At 35.3% G+C, this 26,759-nt stretch overlaps 3 protein-coding genes across 5 annotated transcripts in view; 1 reads left to right on the top strand and 2 right to left on the bottom strand.

The window, feature by feature from the left end:
* The window catches only part of LOC116181729, a 38,883-nt gene extending 21,382 nt beyond the window's left edge, over window positions 1-17,501 (bottom strand). The window contains exons 1-4 of the mRNA XM_031502185.1: window positions 17,482-17,501; window positions 17,301-17,415; window positions 12,551-12,652; window positions 1,313-1,510 (exon numbers count right to left, since the gene is read on the bottom strand). Of these exons, the coding sequence (XP_031358045.1) occupies window positions 1,313-1,510; window positions 12,551-12,652; window positions 17,301-17,415; window positions 17,482-17,501 (435 nt within the window). The remainder of the gene's footprint in view (window positions 1-1,312; window positions 1,511-12,550; window positions 12,653-17,300; window positions 17,416-17,481) is intronic.
* Window positions 17,502-17,956: 455 nt separating this feature from the next.
* Window positions 17,957-19,539, top strand: LOC116167700 (putative nuclease HARBI1). Of its 3 annotated transcripts, none has more exons than XM_031483191.1 (4): window positions 17,957-18,375; window positions 18,431-18,602; window positions 18,657-18,970; window positions 19,018-19,539. In XM_031483191.1, exons 1-4 carry the CDS (start codon window positions 18,153-18,155, stop codon window positions 19,491-19,493), a joined length of 1,185 nt encoding a protein of 394 aa, XP_031339051.1. In that variant the 5' UTR covers window positions 17,957-18,152; the 3' UTR covers window positions 19,494-19,539. The 3 variants fall into 3 exon arrangements, with proteins under 3 accessions (XP_031339051.1, XP_031339057.1, XP_031339043.1); XM_031483197.1 differs by having other exon boundaries at window positions 18,416-18,602; XM_031483183.1 differs by having other exon boundaries at window positions 17,958-18,375; window positions 18,422-18,602.
* Window positions 19,508-20,427, bottom strand: LOC116181652 (trihelix transcription factor GTL1-like). The gene is made up of 2 exons (XM_031502080.1): window positions 19,852-20,427; window positions 19,508-19,756 (listed from the first exon to the last, which is right to left on the bottom strand). The coding sequence occupies exons 1-2, from the start codon at window positions 20,425-20,427 to the stop codon at window positions 19,544-19,546; spliced, it is 789 nt and encodes a 262-aa protein (XP_031357940.1). The 3' UTR covers window positions 19,508-19,543.
* Between the last annotated feature and the right edge of the window lie 6,332 nt (window positions 20,428-26,759).

Genomic DNA, 26,759 nt, shown 5'->3' with positions numbered 1-26,759 from the left:
CAGATTCGGATTCAGCACCCCAAAAAACAAATAGAATCAAAGAAATCAAAACTACCCCACAACTTTTCTGGTAAAAATACAATTTAACTGGATTACATAGAAATACTGCAAAGGTAAATCTTTTCATTTATATTGAATAATTGAATTGAATGCGTAATTTGATTATGCTTGTTGCTGTTTATTCACAAAACTTACTGGTCCGATTGCATCGAAAAGGGGGTATAAATGCTCGATGGGAATTACGTTTGCTAATTACGCAATCTACCAGTAAATTAGATTAACTTAGCCGAAGGGATTAATTAACTCCTCTTCCTCTTATAATTGCCATTTAATTTTATCACTTCATGAATATGCATTGAACGGTTTTAGAGAAAGTTGCACTGGTTTGGTCTTGGTTTTAAACTGTTTACTAAGGCTGACAGTAAGGTCAAATAGTGCCTTAAATCTTGCTTCTGTAAGAAGCAGACCTAGACTGAACTACGTCTATTATAATAAAGACATTATTATTATTCTGTCCATGGGGCGAGCCTCCAACTTGGTTCTGTAAACCACTGTCCAAATACTAGTCCGCGTTCTCGTAGTTAATAGGTCCTGAGTACTGTCCTTTATGCGTTCGCTCGTTAGACCGAAATAAAAATTACATACATTTTACTACAGACAGATCTTAGAAACGAAATCCATCTGTCTCGCCATTCACTGTCCAAAGGAAATTTGAAGAGTATATGTATTTCAAAATGTTGTTTTACTTCCCTCCGACAAGCCGTTTTCGAGATATTCACTTTTGACATTACCAATGGATCACGATAAGGGGCCGAGGAGGACTATTGTTGGTAGAAACTTATTTCTTCCAAGTGTCGGAAAATGAGTTTCACGCAATACACATTAAAACATCGAAAACGCTTGACAAAAACAAAGCTTAACAAACATTGTTATGGCGATTTGCAAAATATCGGAGAATTCGTACCGTAACTACAAATTCTATTATTAATTATGTTGCAAAATTGTAACCATTTTGAACATTCTACCTCAAAATAACAAGGGAATTAGTGCAATACTGCATGTTTATTAAACAGATTTAGGTGTCACATTAATTTCTCCTATTGGGCATATCGGTTTAATGTGGCAATGTAGTCGAACTAAAGTAATTATATATAGATAATACAAATTCGTACGATCGAAGTTGGCGGTACAAGTTTACGCGAAGGTATTGGTTTTGGTGTTAGCCGCAAGCATCTCGTTCTCAAATATTCCGAAGCACGAAATTCATTAAGACTAAACAAGAACGGTCAATAGAAATAGTTGTGTGGTATACCTGACATTCTAAACATCTACAACTATTAGTTTCTGAACAAGTTAATCCCAAAATCGCAGCCGCTTCCTCATATAAGTCTATACTACTTCGTCTTGTGGTAGTGGTGGCGTTTGTCTTGGTGTTTCTAGACATACATTTCTCTGTTTCTTTGTTTTTGTGTTCTGTGGCAGTCTTTTCAGTTTTATTTTGTACGAATACCTGTAAAGAAATTAAAAGTTAATATTTTTGGCTGGAACAAAGTTTGAAATATGTTAACAGATAAATGTTAATGTAAATGAAACACTCAGTAAATGTACATACTTCATTATAGAGCGCACTATTTTGCAGTTCAGATACCTTTACACAGTTTTGTGAACTAACAAGTTGAGTACTTAGTACTTTTATTTGCTGAGAGTATTGACTTTCTAACATTATTTTTCCCAGAGATGGATACTCGTATAACGGTAAACGTATTTTGTGTATTCCATCAGTATATTTGAGTTGTGTATTTTCACATTTAATAAAGGTGCAAAGATATTTTTCATTTCATTTCATGCTATTTTGAAGGATTAGTTGATGGATATACTCAGTATGAGAAAATGCACTGCTTTTTAAGTTTTCGAATACACTGAGTGTTTATTCAGCAGATTCGATTCATTAAGGGTGCATTTGCACGCCATGGTGTTAGAAAAGTGAACTAAGAAGTATTTTTGAAATATTGGTCGCTTTGTGCTGCCACCCCAAACCCGCGATACCTATATGTACTTCGTTAAGTCGCTAACACTCGCATACATTCGTTTTTGCTTGAGATAAAATTAAAAATAGTATTTTGCTTATCTTTGGTTACCACATGTAACTGTAAATATCGTTCCGTAACTCTAAAAAGAGAAGTTAGTGATCATGCGAAATAAATTCTACCTAAAAATACTTATTTACCATAATATGTGGTTTTGTTCAGTAATTCAATTGAATGCCAATAACAGTGCGTAATTGTAATTCCTGAAATGCCATTCAAAGTTGGGTTATGTTATGGATTATGTTTACCTGATTTTCTATTAACTGCAAAATAACAAAAAAAAACAGTACCTACCTAGGTAAGTAAAGTTGAGGATCTTTATATTAATATAGTTCTATTAATGGATTGTTTTAGGCTATCCTTCGACTGTACACATTTCCGAAGATTGACTTTCGACACGGAGTAAATTTGTTTCCGATTATCATTTTACCGAATGATGTCATTACAGTGCGTTTATATAAGGCCATCGGTCTCATCATGGTCAGTTTCTTACAAACATGTTCTGACCGATAATAATGTGAATCGACCTTAAGGAATACACGCTCTAACTGATACTGTGACTCAGCCTTTATGATCACAAATGACAATCCACGCAATATTTTTAGGAAAACCAGATTTGCAATACTAGCTCGTAATTGAATGTTATTTGTTTGGATGTGAAATAAAATCATATTTTGATATAATACCGATAGTATGTAGTTCATTCAAATTATGAGAACCGAGATCCAATCGGTGGGGTTTCGTTACTATTATAGTGCTTAAATTTAGTTGTAAGTGACATGTACATTTGTTATCCAATATACAGTGTGTCCCAGATCGCGTGGGATTGCATGGGTAACTTTGTTATTATTAAAGATAGAGAATTGGTTAAATGGGCAATATTTTGCAGTTTTGGATGCTTATTTAAAATTTCCTTATGGAAATTCAAAATGTCGCATAGGTTCGACGTAAATTCAAAAAAACTAAAATTGGTCATTTCCTTGAATGTCTTATATCATCGAAAGTATAAGAGATATAAAAAAAAGTTTTATATAAAAGTGACTGTCTTTGATACGCTTAATTTAGAATTGATGTCAAAAAAAATTCAAGATGGCCACTTTTGAGGAACATTTACCAACTTCCTAAAGTTAAATGGGCGCCATATTGGATTTTTAGATTACTTGATAGATTTTTTAATTCTCTTTTCAACGAGCTATTATAACATAAGATTGAAAATAAGATACCAGTTATATTAACGGTTTTTGTATTTTAATCAAGTAGTCTGTGACGAATAAAAAAAAACAAAACAAAATCTATTCGAGGCAACAAAACAATGAAAATAATTACACCAGATGTTTAAAATACTGGCCATTATTAGTGAAACACACTTCAAGACAGTTTAGTTTAGGCAACGTGTTGCCATTGATGATTATTATTATTATTGTAGTGGTAGCTACTTCCACTTTACTTTTATTTTTTAATTAAGTACTTACTTTTATAATTTAATGTACTGTACATAATTCGTGAATTGTGACCAGTGCAGACAGCTTGTTAGTAGGTAGAATAAACCAACCCTTTCTTCGAAACATACGTTGTCGAGAAAAATCCTTTAAGAAAGTTTATTGGAGAATTTGTAAATAATGGTGAGCAGTTTCAGATCCAACGAAGATTACCGGCCAATTACATGACTTCCCATTATGCCATAAAATACATTAATTAAAAAAAATATTACTTGATTTCGGCGTGAAACTACAACATGTACGTTTGCCTGTGACAAGTATTAGTGTTCATTATGTCGATTTGAACACTCCGCAGTTTCATCAGATTCATCTGTTCATATACTCGGACTGGTAAAACTGTTAGTTTCGATATTCTTGCGGATAAACCACCTACTGACCTACAAAATGTGACCTGGGATAATGCATCAATGGTAATACATGTGTACAATAAAGCAAAGTGTCTTGAAATGTGTTTAACTGGATAATGACATGACATTTTTTCGAGGGGATAGTTTGTAGTTATACCTACCACCATTTGTAGGTATGTAAGTATGGATAATAAGATAGTCAATAAGTGATGATATAAAAATCAAAATTTTTCTAGGTCTACTTATATAAAATGTTGGAGGGAGTTGTAATGCCCAAACCGCCCTCTCATGAGTGCATCCCTGATTTTTTAAACATCTGATGTAATTATTTTCATTGTTTTGTTGGCTCGAATAGATTTTGTTTTGTTTTTTTTAAATTCATCACAGCCTACTTGATTAAAATATAAAAACCGTTCATATAACTGGTATCTTATTTTCAATCTTATGTTATGACGGCTCGTTGAAAAGAGAATTAAAAAATCTATCAAGTAATCTAAAAATCCAATATGGCGCCCATTTAACTTTAGGAAGTTGGTAAATGTTCCTCAAAAGTGGCCATCTTGAATTTTTTTTGACATCAATTCTAAATTAAGCGTATCAAAGACAGTCACTTTTATATAAAACTTTTTTTTATATCTCTTATACTTTCGATGATATAAGACATTCAAGGAAATGACCAATTTTAGTTTTTTTGAATTTACGTCGAACCTATGCGACATTTTGAATTTCCATAAGGAAATTTTAAATAAGCATCTAAAACTGCAAAACATTGCCCATTTAACCAATTCTCTATCTCTAATAATAACAAAGTTACCCATGCAATCCCACGCGATCTGGGACACACTGTATAATCTCCAGTTAGTGATTTCTTGCATGAGTTGTCTGATAGCACTGCCGAGGTGTAAATACCACCGTACATCCGACTTACAGTGGTATTGTACAATGTACATCTCGACAGTGTAGCTTGGGCGAGAAATTTTGATAGTGTATTCCTGCCCTTAAGTAGCACTCATGAAGCGCTTTGTCTGGTGAACGTAAGCAGTATTAACACTTTGTGTATTATCATTTCAGAAACATCAAGTAACGTAAACTCTTTTTTAAAATAATCGCTTTCCACTTCTTCCAGTTGTAAGCTCTGAAATTTTTATATTAATTAATTACAAGGTAGAGTGAAAAATCCCCTGATCCTTCACTCAACATTTATAAATACTTCTTTTGCCAGTTTCCTAATCCAAATTTTGAATGTAGGTTGCGTTAACCAGTGTAATTCTTACTTATGATACGGTTTTTTGCTGGAAACATTTTATCTGCACTAATGACCAAAAAAACCAATAAAGAACTAAGTTACACTGCTAAAAAGTAGGTACATTAATACATTCCAATAAGTACTCCACTTTAAATTTCCCGCTTTTTAAGTAGTATACCGTAGCCATCTTAGTGCATACACGTTGAACTACATTGAAAACAGATTTCTTTACTATAATTGTTTTAGGAGGTATTCTTCAAGTGTACGGAGTTCATACCGTTTGTGCTTTAGAAACCACATTTAATTGATTTTCACATCACGTTTTAATTATTATATGTGCAAGAATCTAGAGAAACCATTTATATTGCAAAAACTTCTTTGAATTATACACAAAAGAATGTCATTGCAACCGAACGTCTACTTTATACGCTTTCAGAGAATGTACTATGAGTTTTAATGCAATATAAACTGTTCACTCATAATTTACATACATTTAGGAACAAGAAACAACAAACATTTCCCAAAAAAAATGTATAGTTTTTAAAAACGGTATGAATTACGTTAGGCATGTTTCCCATAAGAAAGCTATTGTGAGATAGGCAACACACAATACTGATAGCGCGCCCTTAAGCGTTAGCTTAAAAAGTAGCGAAACTTTGGAAACTGGAAACACTGGAACCACTTGTGGCTATTGAACCACAACTGAATTGTCCGTTGATGATACGTTATTGTGGTTTATTGGTGTTTCTGTTTTACTTTTGTAAACTTTTGAAGGAAGAAATTCAGGTGGTACCTAGCTCACGAATCGTGGAACGTCAAGCACAAACACTTTTAGTTCATCGCTTAGTGCTCATCGTAACAAAAGAAGTGTATAATAAAACGATCTTTTAAAACTTAAAATGCGATTAGTAAAATATTTGTGCCCAACTCAACACTATTTTAATTCCAATTTTATTCACCTGTACTTATTCTACATTTACATACTCTGTGTGGCCTCGATCGTCATTTTGTAACTTTTGTAACCTGTCCACCGTTTGTCCATCGCAATACCATACACCGAACAATTTCTCTTTTCCAGTGAATCGTGGGGTATGACGTGGTTAGTTCAAATTACTTTGTGGGAAATTCATTTTCCACGCGGAAAAGAGTTATGTGTGTAGAGAAAAATGAGTTTTATTGCTTGACAGGTAGTACGTATCAGAATTGGTGTGCAGTAAAAAATAAAGGTAGTGGAAATTAGGTGATTATTATAAGGCTCAGCGGAGCTCTCGGTTCTCAGCACCCGTTTGTTTTGCTCACAACACCATTTTACCTGGGCGTTACATTTTGTGTACGTAATAATTTCTGTCTTTGGTATCATGCCACAACCACCTCAACTCGACTTACTTATCCATCATGAACAGTATAACGAACAAACCTCTTGAAACTGTATACAAGAAATATTCAAAGACATTGTGGTGCAGTAAAATTGAGTTGTCAAGATTAGAATTTACCATAAACCAAAAATAACTTGAAACTTTTTGCATGACCTCCTCTTGTGCGAACATAAAATCCCGGATAATGAAAGCTTCCAAGTCGCAAAATTTTATTCAGGAGCATAATAAAACGAAACGTCTGGGAAACCACAAAGGAAACTTTTTCATTAATTGACATTTTCTCCGTTTCATTCCTTACATTTAAATAACATTGTGGCAACTCGAGAAGTCAAAGAAAAAAAAGTTGTCCTTTAGTAAATCTCGAAATTTATTTTCATTGTACAAGTTTACTGGATAGCTACTTGTTTGAAGTTACTTCAAGCATAAAGTGGCGGTTAAGTTAACAAGCACTTTGTAAACAGTTTTCGTTTCTTTATACGCGTTCTGGTTTGATTCACAGTATGTAGCACGCATTAATCGTGTCTTTACAATGTAAAGCGCAAACTTATCGATCCGAAAGTATCTCTTACAAAAATATGCGGCCCTCTAAATTACTCAAAATGAACCCCATTAATTACATCCAGTTTCGGCATATTTTGTACATAAAACAAACTTCAAAGTGTTGCAAAATTAATTTCGGAAGCTTTTATACCTCCAGATAATGTTTTTTTGTGTATTCGGGCTTAAATCAATTTGCAATAATCTGATATTGGTTTTGTTTGGTGCTACATAAATTAGCGATGGTCGATTTTAATCATCAATTTTCAAAAGCCTCCAGTAATAAGTTTATTGGAGCGTACGGTATCACGGCGTAGACGATAAAAAGGAATTTCAAAACGAAAATTTATTTTACCAATTTTGTTACTAAAGCAAACAATCTGTAAAACGTAGAAAAAACAATTTAACCGAGAGGAATCCAATTTCAACCGAAAAATATCGGCCGAATGCCAGATACTCCACCAATATCAAACATTGGCTAAAGCATATTAATTTAAATATGAGCGTTGTATTAAAAGTATGTAAAAGAGATGTAATATCAGAAATATAGGTCCTGTAGCGCTACTTAAATTATTCCGACTCTGCGTAATTGAATTAACGTTCCGTCTCTATAGCCATAATTTTTCATCTATTATTATAGCTTTACACATAAACGATTAACGTAACATACCCTCATTTAATCAGAGAGTTTCAGATTTTCAAATCTCATCGCAATACAGCCATAGAATCCAAATTGGAGAAATTTGACCTAAACGGTCGCTTGGATGTCAAATACATTTTTTCTACGAAAGTGTAGAAACACGATTGTTTTTGTAGGTAAATTGATTGTGAAAACAGGTCTTTGAAACACTAGTGCGGCAATAGTTATTTCTGCACGCATTTTCTACACGCTAATAAACATATGCGAAGTAACTCTTTGTAATTGTATTGCTTTATTCACAGTTTCGTTATCTAAGACAGACAATGGTAGAATTTTCTTTGCCTTCGGCTACAGAAAACGTTCTTGGGACATGATTCTTGGAGTCAGGAATCGTTAAGTATCAATAAAATTGCATCTTGTTCTGTGAAATCCGTTACAGTCATTTTACAACGTTCGCTCCGACGGCAAGCTCCAGCCACTCCAAGGACGAGAGCAACCTGTAATTAAACTATGCTTATTTATGATTTAAAAATACAATAAGAAATTCACAAACCTTCATCATTACAAATGTTTCATCAGGCGCTTCTCTCAAAAACTTAGCGATTTGTTCTCTTATGAAAACGCTCCTTTCCGAAACGCTGCTTACACTTTTGGGGTAGCAATTCATGCGAAACCGCATTAGCCATTTCCGCAACGTCCGGCGGGGTGCACATACCTTCTTCATCTTCAGTTTCGTCAAAATCTATCTTAACACTTCTTCACTACGCCACAAATTGTTTGACTTAAATTTACGATTTTTCAAACAATTATGTTTTGTCATGGCAACCGGCTTACTGGATCATTTACAATTGAAACATCCAACTACGATCAGACTATACGATTTTTTGTCGTTATTTGGCTAGTTAAAATTTCTAATTTCTAGAGAAGAATTTTTCACTTTCGTAGAAAAAATAGTATGAAACACGCATGCCGAAACGGTCATTGAAAAACTCGTATCGCATTTATACTCGTTTTTCAATAATACCGTTTCTGCATTTGTATTTCAATGTACTATTTTTAAACCATTTTTTTTATCCTGCGTATCCTTGAATCATCGGATATAGATAGCATAACCCTTTATACGTAGGAGAATTTAACTATTGAATTTTTTGTTTGACGCGCTTGACTTTTCAACAAAATTTGACTTTAACCAATATAAATTTAAAATTTTGAAATTCCTTAGACATGGACTTTCTAATATTCTCGTACTGCAGTTCAAAAAAGCAAATTTGAGAATTGAGGAAATGGTCATTTATAAATATTGGCATCATAATTTAAACTCGAACTAAAAGTGACTAAAATAATAAAACAACAACAACTGCCAAAACGACGACGCAATAAAACTGCCGTTAAGCGAATTTTGCTCAGAAAATCAACTTATCATGATCGCACTTTATTCTAACGCTACACACATTCTACAGCCGATGGATATATCCGTTTTCCATCCATTGAAGCAAAGCTGGAAAAAAGAAGTTATAAATTATAAGCTAAACAGCACTGGTGGAATGAACATAGAAAACTTTTGTAACACCTTGCAAAAGGCCATACGTTTCGAATGAAAAATTAAAAAATGGCTTTAGAACCTGTGGGTTATGCCTATTAGATCCAGACGCTGTGACGTACCATAAATTTTTTAAAAGTACTCAGAAAAAAGTTTTGAAAGAAAAACAAAAAGTAGCGGCAACAAATGAAGAAGTACAAACAGTAATTAGTTACTTTAACAAAGTTGCGAGTGCTGAAAAATAAATAGTATATGGGCCAACTGGCTAAATTTAAGGAAATGGTATAATTTGGGGGTGCCAATTTTCCTTTTTACCACGGTTAGACACATATTAGGATGTAAAAAATCCATGATTGCCATCTCAAAGTGCTAGCTAATAGAAATGGCGGCCAATCCAAGGTGACGGATGTTGAGTTTTATAAAATCAACTCTATTGGTCCGTCTTCATCATTTTCTTAAATGAAAGCTTTTGTGCGTGCTACAATATTGTCTTAAACCACTTTTTCGAGAAAATAAACGATTTGTAGCTAATGCATGTAGTAAACTAACGGAAATTTTTTTAACTCTTAACATTTCATGAAAACTAAATCAACCCCTTCATGGTAAGTCTACGTGAGGTGATAGGGAAGTCAAACTTAGGGTTGTCTTTTATCTTCTTTGCTGCTCCCGGAATAGCATCTCTTTGATTTTGACGTACAATTTTCCAATGTATTTTTTGTTTTCACATAATCTATGTCAAATTATCTGGCACAATATGCATCTTTCCATCAATATTAACAAACTCTTTACTTACGTTAAAGCTAAAATCCGTATTTGATCGTATTTATTGCAAGACAGTCAGTCTTGTCAGTTGTAAGTTCTTGTTTAAAGTTAAGCGGAAGCGAAACGAAGTTAGTCGAAGTGCTGTGTTTATCGAGCAGGGCTCGTTTATGTGAAGCCTTTCTTTAAGGTTTTCCCAGTACTCGTTAAAGGGAGTTTTTCCACTTTTAAAGAGTCAATTTACATCTGTAATTACAACGAACCCAGTGTCATCCAAATCGATATTTAAGTTCAATTAAAGTAGAGAAGTGAAGTTATAGAAACATAATCCGCATATATCAATTTCATCATTTGGTATTTTATCTGGTCTTAACATACCTCTTCAGCTACAATATATCTGTAGACGTAACTACAATGATTTTGTATTTCGTTTTGTTAAATAATTTCACGAACTTTCTTATCAGTGCTAAGGTTAAGAACCTGAAGTAATGGTTCCATAGATCGGCTTTCCTTCTTATATTTATATTGAATTCCTAGACCTGATTTTTTCGTTTCAAACACGTTGGACCTTCGGTTTACTTGGAAAAAGTGTTTGTCCTGATCCCCTCTATCACCCATTTTTTTTTACATGCGGTCATGTAACAGCCTGTATATACCACTATGCGATCAAAAATGATTTGCTGTCGAGTCCCCTTTGGAATTTTTGTTTACATAGGAAATCGTACTTAATTTGAACTTCCAAATGTGACTCGACAGCAACTCATTTTTGATTGCCCGTTACAACGAAAAACGTCTGTCAATGTGCTAGCGCTCTATTATTTTGTCTCCCCAATATTATTTTAAAATTGATAGCACACGTTTATTAATAAACTTTTGTTTGTTGTGTTGTCAAAATTTGGAGAAAATTGCGATGACAGACGTTTACTAATCATTGCACAAAATCTGTCGTTATCTCTCGGTCTAACTGGGGGTTTTTGCACTTATTCATTTTCCAATCCATTATCGTATTATCCGTTCCCATATGAATAGTTTGTCATTTGTCAATAACTGATTGGTTTAGTGAATTTTTGTTTCTTAAATTGTCCTACCGAATTACACTGGAGGTTTGTATTTAAACCGAGTAAATTTGGGTTGTTGAAATTCAAATCTGTTTCCTTCAGCAGTTTGACTCGAAAAACTGTCAAGGTAAAAATGCTCCAGCTTCCGTGTTGAATTTTTATTAGTTGACAGTTTTTCTCGTCTAATTGCTAGGCAACAGATTTTCATTAAAGAACCGAAATTTACTCGGTAAAATACAAACCTCTTCTGCAATTATAAGAGAAAAAATAGCAGTGTAAAATAAAATGTGTTACATTACATGTATGTTAAAACAGTTTACGTTACTCGTTATTTATGTCAATAACTATTGTTTCACATTTTAAATGTGTAATTCAGGAATATCATCCGTACGTAAAATGTACCTAGAGCTTTGAACACTGTTTCATATTTTACGTATTTGTTTTATAGATTTATCAAAAATTACGATGCGATGTGTATACTTCTACAGTCAACGAGTAGTGAGTAAAGGCTAAAATCGCTACAAGACGCATTTTCATTGGATTTAGGATTCAATCAATCTAGAAGCACAACCCTACCAAATCATTTTATTTTTTCTTTGTACAAATATTTCACATCGTTATCGAACACTGCAGTAACTGAAAAAATAATCATTAAAAATTAGCAATGCTTGGGTGAAACCTGGCCTATCTAGAATAAATACAAACAAAATAAAATGATGTTGTAATTGAAACTTATTGTGATTCCAACAAACTACATCGAAATATCAACTTAATACGTTTTCCTTTTTCAACCCTCTGCAGAATTCCGTTTACGTGATGTGCGTTAATTAAAATGAAAATGGAATTCCTTCGAAAGATTCGAATCACAGCTATGTTCGCGATTCAATTTTCATAATGGAAAGATGACGAAGCCGTTAAATGCACAAATTCTCTCTTATACCCTTCGTTTCGGTTTTCCGACTTTTACAACCAGCATCTGTCAATATTTCATTAAAATTCTTTTACAATAATAGAAACGGCAACCTCAAAAACCATAACACGCCAAAAAACTTGGCGAAATTATAAAATAATACTATACGACGCTGCCTTTAAATCTCTGCGGAATTGTAATCTTTCTTGTTGAGCTAAAGGAGAATCTTTTGGATAAAAAGCAAATATTAAAAGACGAGGTTTTTTAGGGATACCCGTCTTCTTTCGGTTTTTCCGTTCAAATAAACGCGGCGACTACATCCCAGTAAAGAGGCGAGAGAAAATTAACGAGCGACCGCTCCTTCGACAATATTACTTACTAAACCCTCGCTTTAAGCGATTAGTGGTGTTGGTCGAAGTCAGTTAAAGCTATAAAAGTGACTGTTGGTGTACAAAAAGCAGTAAGTAATACAAATACAGGACAATAAAAGGGTCTTTTTTCAACGTTAAAGTGTAAAACGTTATAAAAATATATTGGGGCGATATACTTACGTCTAATGTTGGATTAAATTTGTGCTTCAGTTTTGTGCTTGGTTTGTACTTGATCGCCTCCCGTGGTCTGTGTGTCGCGAATACGTTCGTTAGGTTCGTGTTCTGAAAACAAAGAGACGAATATCATTTTTTCTTCCGAGAAAATAAATTGCCAGTAAGCAATGACAATTTCGAGCTTTTTCTGTATATTACACAATTCTGATCAAATAGAGAAACTGTAACCTATAACCGTAAACAACCGTTACAATGTTACATCCGAGACGTTTATTATTTTATGCCAGTATTGGAAAGTAGGATAAGATCAAAGAAGTATTTTATTCGGAATTTCTACTATTGAAAGTTTAGGTACGTACCGCAAAGAATTTTTCATAAATATTTCAGTTAGGTGCGAATCCATAATTTTGACCTCATTTCCGGGCAATTGACTCTTTCAACGGCATGCGCGACAATTGTCCCCTTACAGTTTAATGGTGTGTTTGGAATGATCATTTTACACACCGCGATTGCGAAAAAAGGAGAATATTCGATAGTTTGACCCATTTTCTATTTTTCTGCTTACAAATATGACACAAATATACCCTCGTTCACATTTGTTAATATGTCATTTGAAAGTTCTAAATATAAAAGTGCCATTTTTCGAGTTTAACCTATTAACCTATTAAGGTCAATTTTCACTTACGCTGCACTCAGTTCAAACAAATGTAGTAATTACAATTTGATTGTATCGGAAACCAATATGTAATCACACGTTATATCAAGGAGTCGTCGAAGATAAAAGTTATCTTTATAACTCAGGTCGTAACGACCTTTTTGAGCTCGGAGGAGCGCTTTTCTGCTAAATCTGTAACAGATAACCACACAAACAGACAAACAAGAGGGATAGTGAATAGCGCGGCATATAAATATAGCGGTAGCAATGTGTACCATCCCTTTCGTACAATTAACACTTAATAAGAATCAATAATTCGAATGACTTTAAAACTAGGAAAAGCAAAATTTTGATCGACAACAAATCGTCCGTACAAAGCGAATGTATAAAAGCATAAAGGTGACGTGAACTTCAAGAAAACCACTTTACGAAGAACAAATAATTAAATTTCTATACAACAAAATGTAAATAAACTAACACGAACAAATTCCTCATAATGACACACGTAATCGTAGATATCAGTTTCCAGATGATATAAGGTTCAGGATCGCACTAGGAGCGAGCAGTTCAACGAGCGGGTGACAAGAACTCCCATGAATAACCTTCGAGCGTTAACGGAAAAGGACGAAGGACCATCAACGACCAACATAGAAACAGAAACCAAGACGCCATCCGCTGTAATAAGCGGATTGCCGCCGCGGGACGGTAGTGACCGACCACTTTGTTTCAATTGCCGAAAATATGGACTTGTCAACAAACACTGTAGTGAACCGCAGGAAACATTGCAATGTTTCAAGTGTAAGAGTAAGAGCCGTATCGCAGCCAAGTGTCTAAAGACCGAGACAATCACGCGCAAGGCAAGTCCTTATTTGAAGGTGGTTCGGGCAAGGACAAGCAATAAATGTGGATCGTAAGATACTAAATGTAGTGCGCGTAGCAAATGACAGTGGCCGGAAGAGCAGTTGATTCCAGTTTACAATATCATAAGTCCAATCCGAAATTATAGCCACCGTCGCGTGAATTATTGAAGCTGATAAACCGCAACAAGAGTTGTTTTGCTATGACTGTTAAGGAAATTGGAAGAATCTGGCTTGTAAAAAGGGACTTGGTGGACGTTTAGCCACCGGTCCGTAGTCGTCGGTGTAGTGCCGAAGAGACCAACAATAAAAGAAATTATTAAGGAAGCCGGCCTGTGTGACGCAGTTGCGTGTAATCTCGACTGCGGTACAAAGGGTCCCTGGTTCGAATTCGGGTTAGGGCATGAATTTTTGTAAATGTATTGGGTTGGGTTGATAGCACCGCTTTGAATGAAACCCCGCCCACTTAAAAATAAAGATAAAAAATGAATAAAACAATTATATTCAAGCCGGAGCAACTCCACACAAGAAATTAAAGACCCCCAGTCGAATTTATCATTCCAAATGCTGTTACATTTTGACACCCATAAGTGGGACTCGAATTAGCAACAAAGCAAATACGTTGGTGACAGTACACATTCCCTGAATTTTGTGAATTGTGAACTGTCATTAAGTATTGTCTTATCCAAACCCATTAACTATTAATAAATAAAATTTTATACAAAAAAAAACGCCGTAGCGTAACCAGTTTTTCTCATAATCACACAAAAATTACGCAAACTAAAATTATGAGTGTCATCACAGCAATATAACACGTTCCAGGCTGTTGGTGCAGTTTAATAGCTTTTGTATTGAGTTTTTCCGAGTTGAAAGAATCGACGAACTTTCTTGCAATAGCGCAATCAATCAAAGTTTGATTTTCCGCGGTGATCCTCATCAATCCTTAAAAGATATTAGTGAAATGAAAATTGAAGAAGTTGACGCAGATAGAAAATCCGGCACCCGCGTGCGAACGAATGCTCCTTGTGACCAACAGGAGCAGCCAGAGGGTGTCACCCTCTTAGCTTTTAGCTAAAACAGTGGACAAAGAGGGATTTGTAAGGCAGGAGACGCTCGTAAGAGGGGGAAAATAAGAAATCGTCGTGAGAATCTCACAACCGTAAAAGGCGGTTCAAGTGTTTTCAGATTCGTGATTCATGTTGAAATCCACTTTAAATCTGCTGCAACGATTTCCATGTTTATGTACCTCGAAATTTACAGCACCTACGATTTTCCTGCAAAAAAAATGGCTTTGCATTTAAATTAGTTGGAAAGTCTAATTTGTAACGTCGCAAGAATTTCCAATGTAGGTAGCTGTTTTTTTTTCGGTTGAAGTTCTAAAGTTCATTCTAAGCGTACAATGGCAATAGAATTAAACCTAGTCCGAGAGCAGCGTAATAGTTAATCCGATCAAGTTTCGGAGTTCGGAATGAGCAACATTCAATTCAAGTTTCAGCACAATCGTCTTTATAAACGGGGACAATGCAAATCTGCATAAAATGAAACCTACCGAAACACACATGCATACACACATAAAAGCAAGTTGCTGAAAAATAAATTTCTTATACGACAGCGAGGGAACATTCTGAGCAAAATGCAAGTTTACTTTTATTTATGCTTGCGGAAACTACGCTAAAGTTAAAGCAAAATAACCACTATTGTCTTTCCGCTAAATCGAGTGCGGGATTTAGTGCTAGGATTTTGGGATTACTTCAAACGGAAATATATGTATGTCTCTGTATGTTACCAACAAATGATGTGATCAACATCGGGGGAAAATAAACGTAAGGTTAAGGGCATTAAATTTTGTAGCATTAAGCAGGAACCATAAAAATCGTTAGGCGTCACACGTTCAGTAGTAAACAAGCGTTTTGATTGTGCACGAAAATGTACAAAATAGTTCTTTTTGTACTGCTTATAACAAAGAAATTGAGACGTTCCTCAATTTAAGAATAGAATTTAAGAATTAGTACCAAATGTTTAGTCAAATATCTCCAATTTCCCCCTAGATACCAAATATACTTCTTAATGAAGAGTAAAACACGGTGGTACAAGAGCTATTTTGCATATTGCTGCTTATATTAGATGAGTAAGTACGTATTGTGTTATCGAAGCGTAATACAAATATAAATTAACTACAAAGACGCGTAACTTCTGTGTAAGTTATTATAAAGTTTCTATTTCTATATCTTTTTGAAGTCGAAACAGTAGATGTACCTCGAAATTTTCACAATTGTACAGCGGCTGTTATATTCCAATAAAGTGTTATATTGATCTCTTCTCTCTGTCATAATCACGTGTAATGTAAACTCCCAATGATGTACGGCAAAGGATACGCATCATGTTTTTGAGTCTGCCGTTATTGATTTGCCGGAATGCCCAATGACCATTAACATGGGAGAAAAACTATCCCGCTAATAAGAGTGACCCAATCTACTCCTCGTCGATGTTGAAACCCGTCCCGCGTAATTTCTGGTCGGTTTTCCACAGTCCAGTTGTAAAAAACCGTTCAAATAGTTTGGAAATTGACAGTGAATGTTTAAAATTGCTTATTGAATATGCCACAAAAATTTTAGGATGCTAAAGGGGGGGGGGGGCTATTCATACTATATAACCCAAAAATCAGTCTGGGAGTGTTATTTATGTATACAGCTACTAAAGCTACAAGATAAAAGATATTTGATAATTGGCGCGGGGTGCAAGGGCAAATTTTGGCAATTGGTCTAGAGTGCAAGGTCAAATTTTGGCAATTGGCCTGGGGTGCAAGGTCAAATTTGGGCAATTGGGGTATTTCGGTAGTTGGTCCTGGAGTATTTCGGCAGTTGGCCAGGGGTGTGACCCCGCGGTATTTCGGAGGTTGGCCCCCTGGGGGGTTATTTTGTCAATTGGCCCGGGAATTTTACTCGCCATTTTACTTATCTTAATTTGCTCCACAGTGATCTATGCGATAATCCGTCCAGACAGCCTCTTACACAAAAACGTCATTGCACAAGAGACATATCACTTCGCGTGTACACTCGCCATGATCTGGAAGAAGACTGGCAGGTCTTGGTTGTGCGTGCATGCGCACATTTCAAGGTCAGATCAAGGTAGGTGAAGCTATCGATGGAAGTCCACACTGTTCAAAGTCCATTCTCCGCTATTCAAAACCCAAAAGTTGCTGACCGGTCAAAGTTCGTTGTAAAAGTAGGTCAAGCTATCGAACAAAGTCCACCCGCTGTTCAAAGTCCAAAGGTTGCCGATCGGACAAAGTCCAAAGGTTGCTGACCGGCGAAAGTCCATTACACACCTGTTCTAAGTCATTCAAAGTCCATTCGCAGCTGTTCAATGTCTAAAAGTTGGTTTCCGGTCAAAGTCCAAGGATTCGTGTAAAGTCTAAAGGTTACCGAACGGTCTCAAAGTCCATTTCTCGCCATTCAAAGTCCAAAGGTTAGTGTAAAGTACAAGTTTGTTGCCGATCAAAGTCCAGACAATTTACTCAACGTTTAAACGTGCTTATCAAGGTGATGAGGTCAGAGTCAACTTAAAAGTTTCCTCATGTGGAAGCCAATTAAACGAATGTGATGTGTATTGGATTGAAAGAGAGTAATTTTCTACAAAAATGGTAACTTTAACACTTCTAGAAAAATTAATTACATTTTAAGTATTTATTTAGAGTAGGTATATTTTAGTAGGATTTATTTGTTGGTATTTGGATCGAATTGGCTCAACTTGCTTCGACTAAATGGAGTAACCTGACAAATCAATATCTTAATTTGAAATTTGATCGTTCGCACTGCTCTCTCGAACGCCTGCGCACACATGGAATGTGCTAAAATGACAGTTTTTAAAATATTAATAAATTATAGAATGGCTAAATTAGGCAACATGTAATTTTTTATTAGAACTGACGTTTAAATCTACATTATAGGGGATATCTAAGGCGTTTTCGGAAATTATGCCCGAGTAAATAACCCAGTTGGTAGGTAACCTACACAGGTTCGCAACTCGAGTTATATGTTTTCCGAACGTTTTTACATAACCTAATATTCCTAACCGTGACATAACCTACATAAACATGTCTAACAAGGATAGTATAATCCATTCTACTATTCTTGGCACAAGTAGAAAACGCGCTACAGCAGCACTCCTTGCGTTTTGGACATCTGTAGTAGATTCCGACGACGATGATGACAATGTGATTGTTAGTCAACAACTTTTAACTACGAGAGAACATGGGGAAAGTAAACGTGTATGCATTAAGAATTATGTTGCCATTGTAGAAAGCTACAGTTTAGATGGTAATTAAAAATATTAAATTGCGTAGGTACCAGTTAAAAGTCATAGGTATTGTAGATTTCCGTAAACATTTCCGATTGACGAAAATGAGCTTTGAGGAAGTGCTAATTAAAATTGGTGATAAGTTGTCAATGGCTAGTTCCGTACACCACACTGGGAGACCTGGAAATGATGCGAAAACACAGTTATTAGTAGGTCTATGGATTCTCGCAAATCAAGAGTCGTACAGGTAAAATGAATTGTATAATTACTCTGAAAATGGTTAACATTTCCAGTCTTACAGAACCGTCGCCGATAGATTTGATCTGACCATTTCAACAGCATGGTGTTACTTTAGAAAAGTTGTAGATACTTTAGTTTCAATTGCGTCAGATGTAATTCAGTGGCCTAAAAATGAATCACAGAGACAGTGCTTCTCCACTGCATTTCGTAAAAGACAAGGATTTCCAAATGTTATAGGTACGATTGATGGAACGCACATACCAATAGTGGCCCCACACAATATGGCAAACTCTTACATCAACAGAAACAAATATTATTCAATTGTCTTACAAGGAGTTTGTAATGCTAGATATAAATTTATCGATTGTTATGCCGGTAAAGTTATTAATTAAAAAGGATACTATCATTTATGAACTCATTAGGTCCCCCTGGAAGTGTCCATGATGCCAGGGTATTAAAAATGTCTCCCTTAGGAAAAAAATTGAACCACAATATTCATGATCTCGTGCCCTCAGATTATCACTTGTTAGGTGATTCAGCGTATTCAAATGCAAGTCACCTACTTACGCCTTACAAAGACAATGGACATTTGAGTCGAAAACAGAAAAATTATAATTACAAGCACTCTGCTACAAGAGTAGCTATTGAGCAAGCATATGGGCTGTTAAAAGGTAGATTCCGCATTTTGAGATACGTAAATATATATGACACCAAAGTAATTCCCAGCGTTATTATAAGTTGTTGTGTTTTACATAATATTTGTGTTGATGCAAATGATTTAGATGTAGAGCCGTATCAAGAAGATGCAGATGCTAATGTTGCTGTAGGTATTAATGATAGAAACTTAGACACTAAAGGACGCATTAAACGTGATGATATCGCAGAAATTATAAATTAACAAAATTTTGTAAGATTAGTATTTATTTTACAATGTACATGTTGCTTTAATTATGTATTTAAATGCTTTTCGATTACATTAATCAAGCGTTCTTGCATTTTCATTTTCTCTTGGTGGCGTTTATCCATATCTTCGCGAAATTTTTTAAACCAAACTGGCTCATTTTCCTTGTTCTTACGTTTATTATTTGGTCGAAGCTGTGTACTGCATGATGGGGTGCTCCTCCCACTATCATTGATGGGACTATTTGGACATTCTGGTTCCTATAACAAAAGTACATGAAAGATTCAAAATATTGATGGAAATGCTAAACTCGAGGAACAAATTTAAATGAAAAGTATAAAACATTAAAACCTACCACATTCAGGCTGCTGCATTCTGCTGGTGGATTTATCTCAGGATTTTGATGCAGTAAATTATCCATAATGTCAAAATATTTAAATTGTAATCTATTTCTACCTGTGGCAGCATTGTGGTCAATCACCTTTTTGTACTGTTTTTTTAAATTTTTGAATTTATTTTCGCACTGCTCCCATGTGACCATGTAACCATTTGCATTCATCAGTTCGGCAATTTGTTGCCAAACTTTCCTGTTTGTTGTAGACTTGTCTTCAAATCTTGTTTTATGTTCCTCATACAGTGATATCAATAGCTTTATTTCATTATCTTGCCAATGATGATTTTGAGGCTCGGATGCACTTGCTTGGCTACGTTGAGTCACTATTGGTGTTTCCTGCTCCTGAGATACGCCATAATCATGATCCTCATAATAATCTTCATTGTTGAGGGTTATATCCTCTTGCTGCCAATTTTCAACCTCTGTACTTTCACGGGATTCCAAATCAGGGGCATGAGTTGTTCGAATATGTTCATTAACAATATTTTCATATGATAAAAAGTCGCAGATTTCACATCGTGCGAGCACCCTATTCATTTTTGATTGTAGCAAATAATAAAACTAAAAGTCTTCTATTGACGATTTTGTCAAACAAAAAGGTAAACACTTCAATCAAAACATAACCTACAATACAGACGTACCCTACTCACTGACCAGAGTTATTACTAAACAACCGAGTTGCCAACCTGATCTAGTTTTCGAACGCAGACAAAATAACCGGTGTGAATAATCGAACGCTTGGGTTACAACTCGCTAAGAACCTACCTAACCCGGTTGAATTTCCGAAAACGCCTCTAGATGTCCCTCCCACAATAGTTACTTTTTCGAACGGGCATTTGTCAGTGTATTACCCGTTACAACAGATATTTTAATATATTAAAAAATTGTCCTTCTATACAGTCTTTTAAAAAAAAATGAAGTGTAGGTTGTTAAGTGAGCAAACATGTTACATTTGTAAAAAAAAATTTTTCTTACATGTATGTGTAAAGCGTGCGAATGATACACTTACCCAGCTAACCAGCGGTTGCCGGGGAACTTTCGGCCGACTTAGTTTTATACAGCGCTTAATAACAGTACTTATTTAATACTGTTAATGCACTGTATACGCGACATAATCTTAAATGTATTGTACATGGGACAATCGGCCAATACACCTGGGAAATCATTAAAGCAGCATATATCGGAAGTGCTGGTAGAATGGTAACACAGCGCTTGCATTTAGCAGTTGTATTACTACAGGTTGTAGTGTGCATTGCTGCCACTTTTCCAACGCTGAAGTTGGAGGAGTAAGAGTTAATTATGTCGCGGTTGGTATCCCTACACACTAAAAATTGAAAGTATGTTGGTACTTGGTGGTTGGTACACTTATATACGGTACTTACGTCACAGTCTATAAACAATTTACGCTTATGGTTTTTACTTTTTGTGCTTTTGTGAAGTAAATATACTTATTTGTACCTTAAGTTAAGTATATCGTGCAAATATGTCCGTGTGTGGAAACTATAGGTAAGATTTGGTTGTAGCAACAATTGAAAAATATAACAATTGACATAAATAGTAATCCTAACCTAATTTGTTGTCAGCATACTGTGCAAAAAATAAGCGCGAATTTACTGTTGTAATTGTTTGGTAGGATTTTATTCTAGAGCTCTTTTGTGAAATCTTTTAGGTGTTTTTCTACAATTGTTTAATCAAGTGCAACCAAACTTTGTTTCAACTATGTTGTTCAATATTTACAAACGAAAAAGTATCCGTCAAAGACAGAGAAATGTAAAAAGGAATTTGTTAGAAGTTGTTAATTTGATTAACGTAGAAGGGAGTTTGGAGGCGAAAGAGAAGACCAACGATTTGATGGAAACAAAGGATAATGTAGTCGCTACTAAAAACGTTGGTACAAATTGCGCTTTAGCTTCACTGTTAGACGATCACACAGAAAAACTGCTCGACCGTGAACAGCAATTCCATTTGTTGACCAAAATTTAGCCACCTATCCTTCAATATTGTCTTCAGAATCTAAAATCACAAACGATGAAAATTCTTCTCAGGAATCTGATAACATTAAATTAATAGAAAGCAACAAATGTATAATATTTTTACAGAGATGGGCTAAACGTTATAAAATTTCTCACATTGCGAGCGAGTTATTGAAATGGGTTAAGGTAAATCCATTAACTGATCTACCAATGGATGCTCGAACATTACTTCAAACGCCTAGAAATACCTCAAATATCCAAAAATGCTACCCAACGTGAAGTGGGAGATATCATCAAAGTATATTTACGCAATGCATCTGATCGTGAAGGCGGGAGGGAAAATAGAAAAAAAAATTAGTAACAGTTCATTTTATTTTGAAACCTATTTTCAGATGTATGTGTATTAGAATCGTAGTAGTTTATATTTTATCTTGTAAAGCCTAAGATATTTTGACATTTAGCAAGTATTAAAAAATTTTAAATTTCAATAAAAAAAATAGTAGGTAGGTACATATTAAGTGTATTTCATTGGTACTGGCCCTGTGTGCAATTAATTACAAATTTCATCCATAGGAGGCAATATTTGCGACACCTTAAGTGCATTGCCACTGCACCTATATAGCATATAAAAGTAGCACATTAGCAGCACTTTCTCAGCATTTAAAAGATGCTTGCATATGAATAGCGGCGACATAACGGCCGGCGCGGCATATAGATGCAGGTTAGCAAATTGAAGTGCTTTCCCTGCACACACATTGCCGGCAACGGGGTACTTATTTTGTGTTGACCCATTATTTTGTGTTAGCTGTGTAGGTTGAGTGGTAGAGCAACAGTTGGACGACTAGGTCAACATGTTGAACTTCTTTCCTTTGGTGCAAGCCTCGACACCATAACGAACCACATACCGAAAAAAGTAGAACAATAGCTCTTAACATAAAAAACTAGTAGCGATCGGTCGGGCGGATGGGCAAAGTGGCCACAATAGCGCATTTTTTAAATTTTTGTGGAATTGCGCTAACAATGGATACGTCTTCGTAACGTGTAGACACGTGTACCTATTTTGTTCTAAAATGAAAACTCTAATGTACATACCTACAATAAAACAATGATATCTACATATTTTTGCAAATCCATTTATGCATAAATTCATTTCAACATTAATCATGGAAGCAAAGAAAAGTCCGTACTAAGAAATTTGCTCCGTAATTCATACCGTGACAATTATTAATGTTGTTTGCAGCCAGAAGAGAATTTCTCTCCGGCTATATATATAAAATTCACGCGCATCAGAAATTCATGTTTTTAATATGAAAGATAAAATGAAATAAGCAAATTCGACTGGAAATGGAATACGAAATATGTGTAATGAACTGTAAAATACGGATAATGCCGCAAAAAGGAAGAGAAAACGAAAAAAATGAGGGATACGACCCGGGCGGAATACTAAATTCTAAGTCTGGGATATTCGATATAATTTTCACATCATACACGTTACGTAATGTCAAGGCAGTAATTAATTAGGAAAGCTTGTCTACACAAGACGTAATTGGCAAATGAACCGCAGTAACCAGAGACGATTAAGTTTTAATTGAGCCTTGTTTACACAACAGAAGAAATTAAACTATCACTCGCAACGTTTCAGGTTAATAGTCTTTTAGGCAGATCAACAACAGTTTTCAGAAAGTGAAGGAGGGAACAAAGCTGTAATGATGGCCAGATTTAATGATATTCTAACGCACGTGTAACTTTTAACGATATAGGCTTCGATTTTTTTAATTAACGTTCGAATTTTCGAAATAATTATCTTAATTAACTTCTGATCAACCCACAATCTTCAAGTGGAATAAGGAACGGGAAAGAAATATGGTAATATCTTTCGAAGCGAAAGCATTCGGTCGTTATCAACACCCTTTTAAAATTTCCACCGTATCATAAGCTTGAAACTTCCATTAAAAAAAGTTCCGCCCTTTAATAGACTTTGGGTACGTAAAACATAATTAATTACATTTAGGAAGTAATTGACGAATGTATTTTTGCATATTTTCAACGTACTTTTGAAGTAAGCTTGTTGAATAACTTGTCAAAAGGACGTAAAAGAAAAAAAAACAAAAATATCCAAGCAGAAAAATAAACACTGACCAAACATTAATCACAAAACGCGATAATACCTTCAAACCGACTATAAATTACCAGTAGTAAGATCACGTCGCCGAATAAAAATTTTACTCAAACGTTACACCTCAATTTGTTAATTTTGCATTCTAATAATGTTTCTTATTTTATGTGAAATTGGAATGTCAAAATTGATAGCGGTAAGCGTAATTATCGCTGTAATTTGCTGCTCTTTGGTTAGTTTAGGAAACATGACAGATTTTCATTGCCTGAATTTTGACGAGGGAATTTGTATTGGTAATCCTTGCCGTGTATTTACTTATGAATGAAAACTTTACTTGAAATTATTCATTTTTTTCCTTGGCATTTGTTCGAGTTTTGGTAAAGAAACTCGACCTCAACACGTGAGAATCACCAGAACCAAATATCATTTTGAAAAGGGATATGAGAGTAACTTTAGTCAAGAGGTGTTTAAAATTATTCACGACAAGTCTTGATTGTAGACTAGTATTTAAAAATTATGCGAATTTTGGGCAAGAGAGGAAAAAACGTCGAGTAAATTATGTACAATTGTGTACATATTAAATCGCGTTCGTACGAGCCGAAATAAATATCCTTGTCGTTTGCGTTCGATTATAAACTGACAATTTAATTACTACAAGATCGCCAATACAGATTTTATTTAAATAAAGTTTTAGAATATTTTTCTATAATCTCGGAACGTTATGTATAAAAACGTTCAATACTAAAACCCGATTTTGATTCGATGAACGGTATGAAAAAAGGTCCTAGTTTTGATCCTGCACGATTAATAACAAACCCACTAATTTTGCCGGTTCAGTAAATGAATTGACTTATAAGGAAGGATAAGGCGCAGTAATGCCATTCGAGTTTGGAACATTAGTTCTTTTAAAATTTTAAGAATGGACTACCCATAGGGCAATAGTACGTAAATAAGCGGGCTCGGCGCAGGTACGATGCCAGAGGTTCGCCGTACCAAAAGGTATGGAATAGGAAGCTGGCTGGAGGAGTGTTTCGTTCCATATTACCTTTGTTCCTGCAACTATGCGAGCTGTGGGAAAAGAACTTTAAAACTGGTGCAAACCACTAGGTGACTAATTGAGGAGAAATTCCGAAAGCAGCGTGGTCGAACGATTCAGTCGCAGGAAGAAACCTTAAATAAAACCGATGACAAAATTGATACATTAATGTATGGATCTGGTATACCGACCACACATGATCGATTAATCCATTCAAAATTGCTACGGGAAGAGTTAACACTCCGAAAAAGCTATAACGCAAAGTTGTCAAATTCCATTAGTGAATTTTCTCAAAGTTGGCACCTCGTTGCACAGTCATTGACCAGTCCTCGGCAGTTGGATCTGTTTCACTTCCTGCAACACAACCAGTATCGAAGGCTTCAATGGGTGTTTTACAAACCTTTAGGAAATTATCAGATGACGCACAGATGATTCGTAGTCCCCGGAAATGAAATGATTACCTCGATCTAAGTCACACAATGCTCACGTTTGGCGAAATTCAAAACAAGATACACGCTTTGGGTGCTACGATGTGGAGCTCCTGTTAACAATTAAACCATAATTTATTTCAAGTGGACAGCGCTTGAATCAGAAATTAGTGTCACCACCATAAATACTATGCGATCGTGCATAGCGAAAACTCTGTTAAATTGAACTTGAAGCTAAAACAACTCATCTGGGGTGTAATTATGGCATAACCGGCTCAAAGCAAATGGATACAAAACAGCTGATAACAAGGTAATATATTCGTCAAAATACCAAAAGCTCGGTAAATGGTGGTGTGGTTGGTCATGTGCACGCTGACTGTTTAATCAAAAAGTTTCTCATAATGTTAAGAAATGAAATAAGTTTGTTCAACAAGAGACACCTTTAGTTTAATGGCTGCTGCTGGTTCAAATTGAAATTGTGGATAAAGTTTACGCCTGTAGTCTTCTTGCGCACACAAAAGCAGGTAAACCACTGTGATCGGATGTGAAGGTGCTGGCAGGTGTGCAACGCAAATGATTTGTCACCTACCAAGTCGATAATTGGTTTTTGTGCAATTTAAAATATCTCAACGCTATCCAATCCCTTCAACTTTCATCTCATTACAAGATTAATTATATGTCTCTGTACATTGATGGGCAGCAAATTCCATCAAAACCGTTACAACCAGGATTTCACTCAAGAAGGATTATACGTAAGGGCCTACCACACTTTATTTTCTGGAACTGGACATACATTTTTTGAACGAAGGAAATAACGTATCACGTTTAGACTATCCGCACGGATACTTGCCTAATGACTTTTCGATTTAACGCCGGATTTATCCGCAAACGCCACAACTCATTGGAACTTGGTAAAGAACGGTTCTCTTCGTATCGAAGTTGGTTTCCAAGACGCGCTGACTGAGATGGTGAATTGTCTCGTGTACGCAGAATTTGACAACGTTATTGAAATTGATAAACATCGAAATGTCATCGCAGTGCTTTAAAGGGAAAAGATTTTTGGGTGCATTCAGTTACATAATCACGGGAAACATGCAATAACTTTTTCAGATGCTTCAGATTCATTACGGATTCAGTTATTAGAAAATGTTTCTGTGATGGATAACGTTGATTTTAAATTCCGCGGAAGAAAGGAATTCATTCCGAAGAAATATCTATCGTTTCGTCGGAAGCCCAGTTGCACAACTTTACTTATGAAGCCGCCCGCCAATTAACTGTAACCTCACGATGAAAAAAGAAATAAATTCTTAGAAGAC

This window comes from Photinus pyralis, unplaced genomic scaffold (assembly GCF_008802855.1).
Source record: "Photinus pyralis isolate 1611_PpyrPB1 unplaced genomic scaffold, Ppyr1.3 Ppyr1.4_LG1, whole genome shotgun sequence".
NCBI classification, from domain to species: domain Eukaryota; kingdom Metazoa; phylum Arthropoda; class Insecta; order Coleoptera; family Lampyridae; genus Photinus; species Photinus pyralis.
This window is presented reverse-complemented; position numbering and strand designations above follow the sequence as displayed.

Bases quoted from the DNA above. Each gene is read 5' to 3' on its own strand.
- LOC116181652 (XM_031502080.1), bottom strand. From the start codon at position 20,427: ATGAATAGGGTGCTCGCACGATGTGAAATCTGCGACTTTTTATCATAT. The intron at 19,757-19,851 runs GTAGGTTTTAAT...CTTTTGTTATAG, and splicing joins AATGCAGCAGCCTGAATGTG to GAACCAGAATGTCCAAATAG.
- LOC116167700 (XM_031483197.1), top strand. From the start codon at position 18,153: ATGTCTAACAAGGATAGTATAATCCATTCTACTATTCTTGGCACAAGT. The intron at 18,603-18,656 runs GTAAAATGAATT...CCAGTCTTACAG, and splicing joins GCAAATCAAGAGTCGTACAG to AACCGTCGCCGATAGATTTG. The intron at 18,971-19,017 runs GTAAAGTTATTA...TGAACTCATTAG, and splicing joins ATTTATCGATTGTTATGCCG to GTCCCCCTGGAAGTGTCCAT.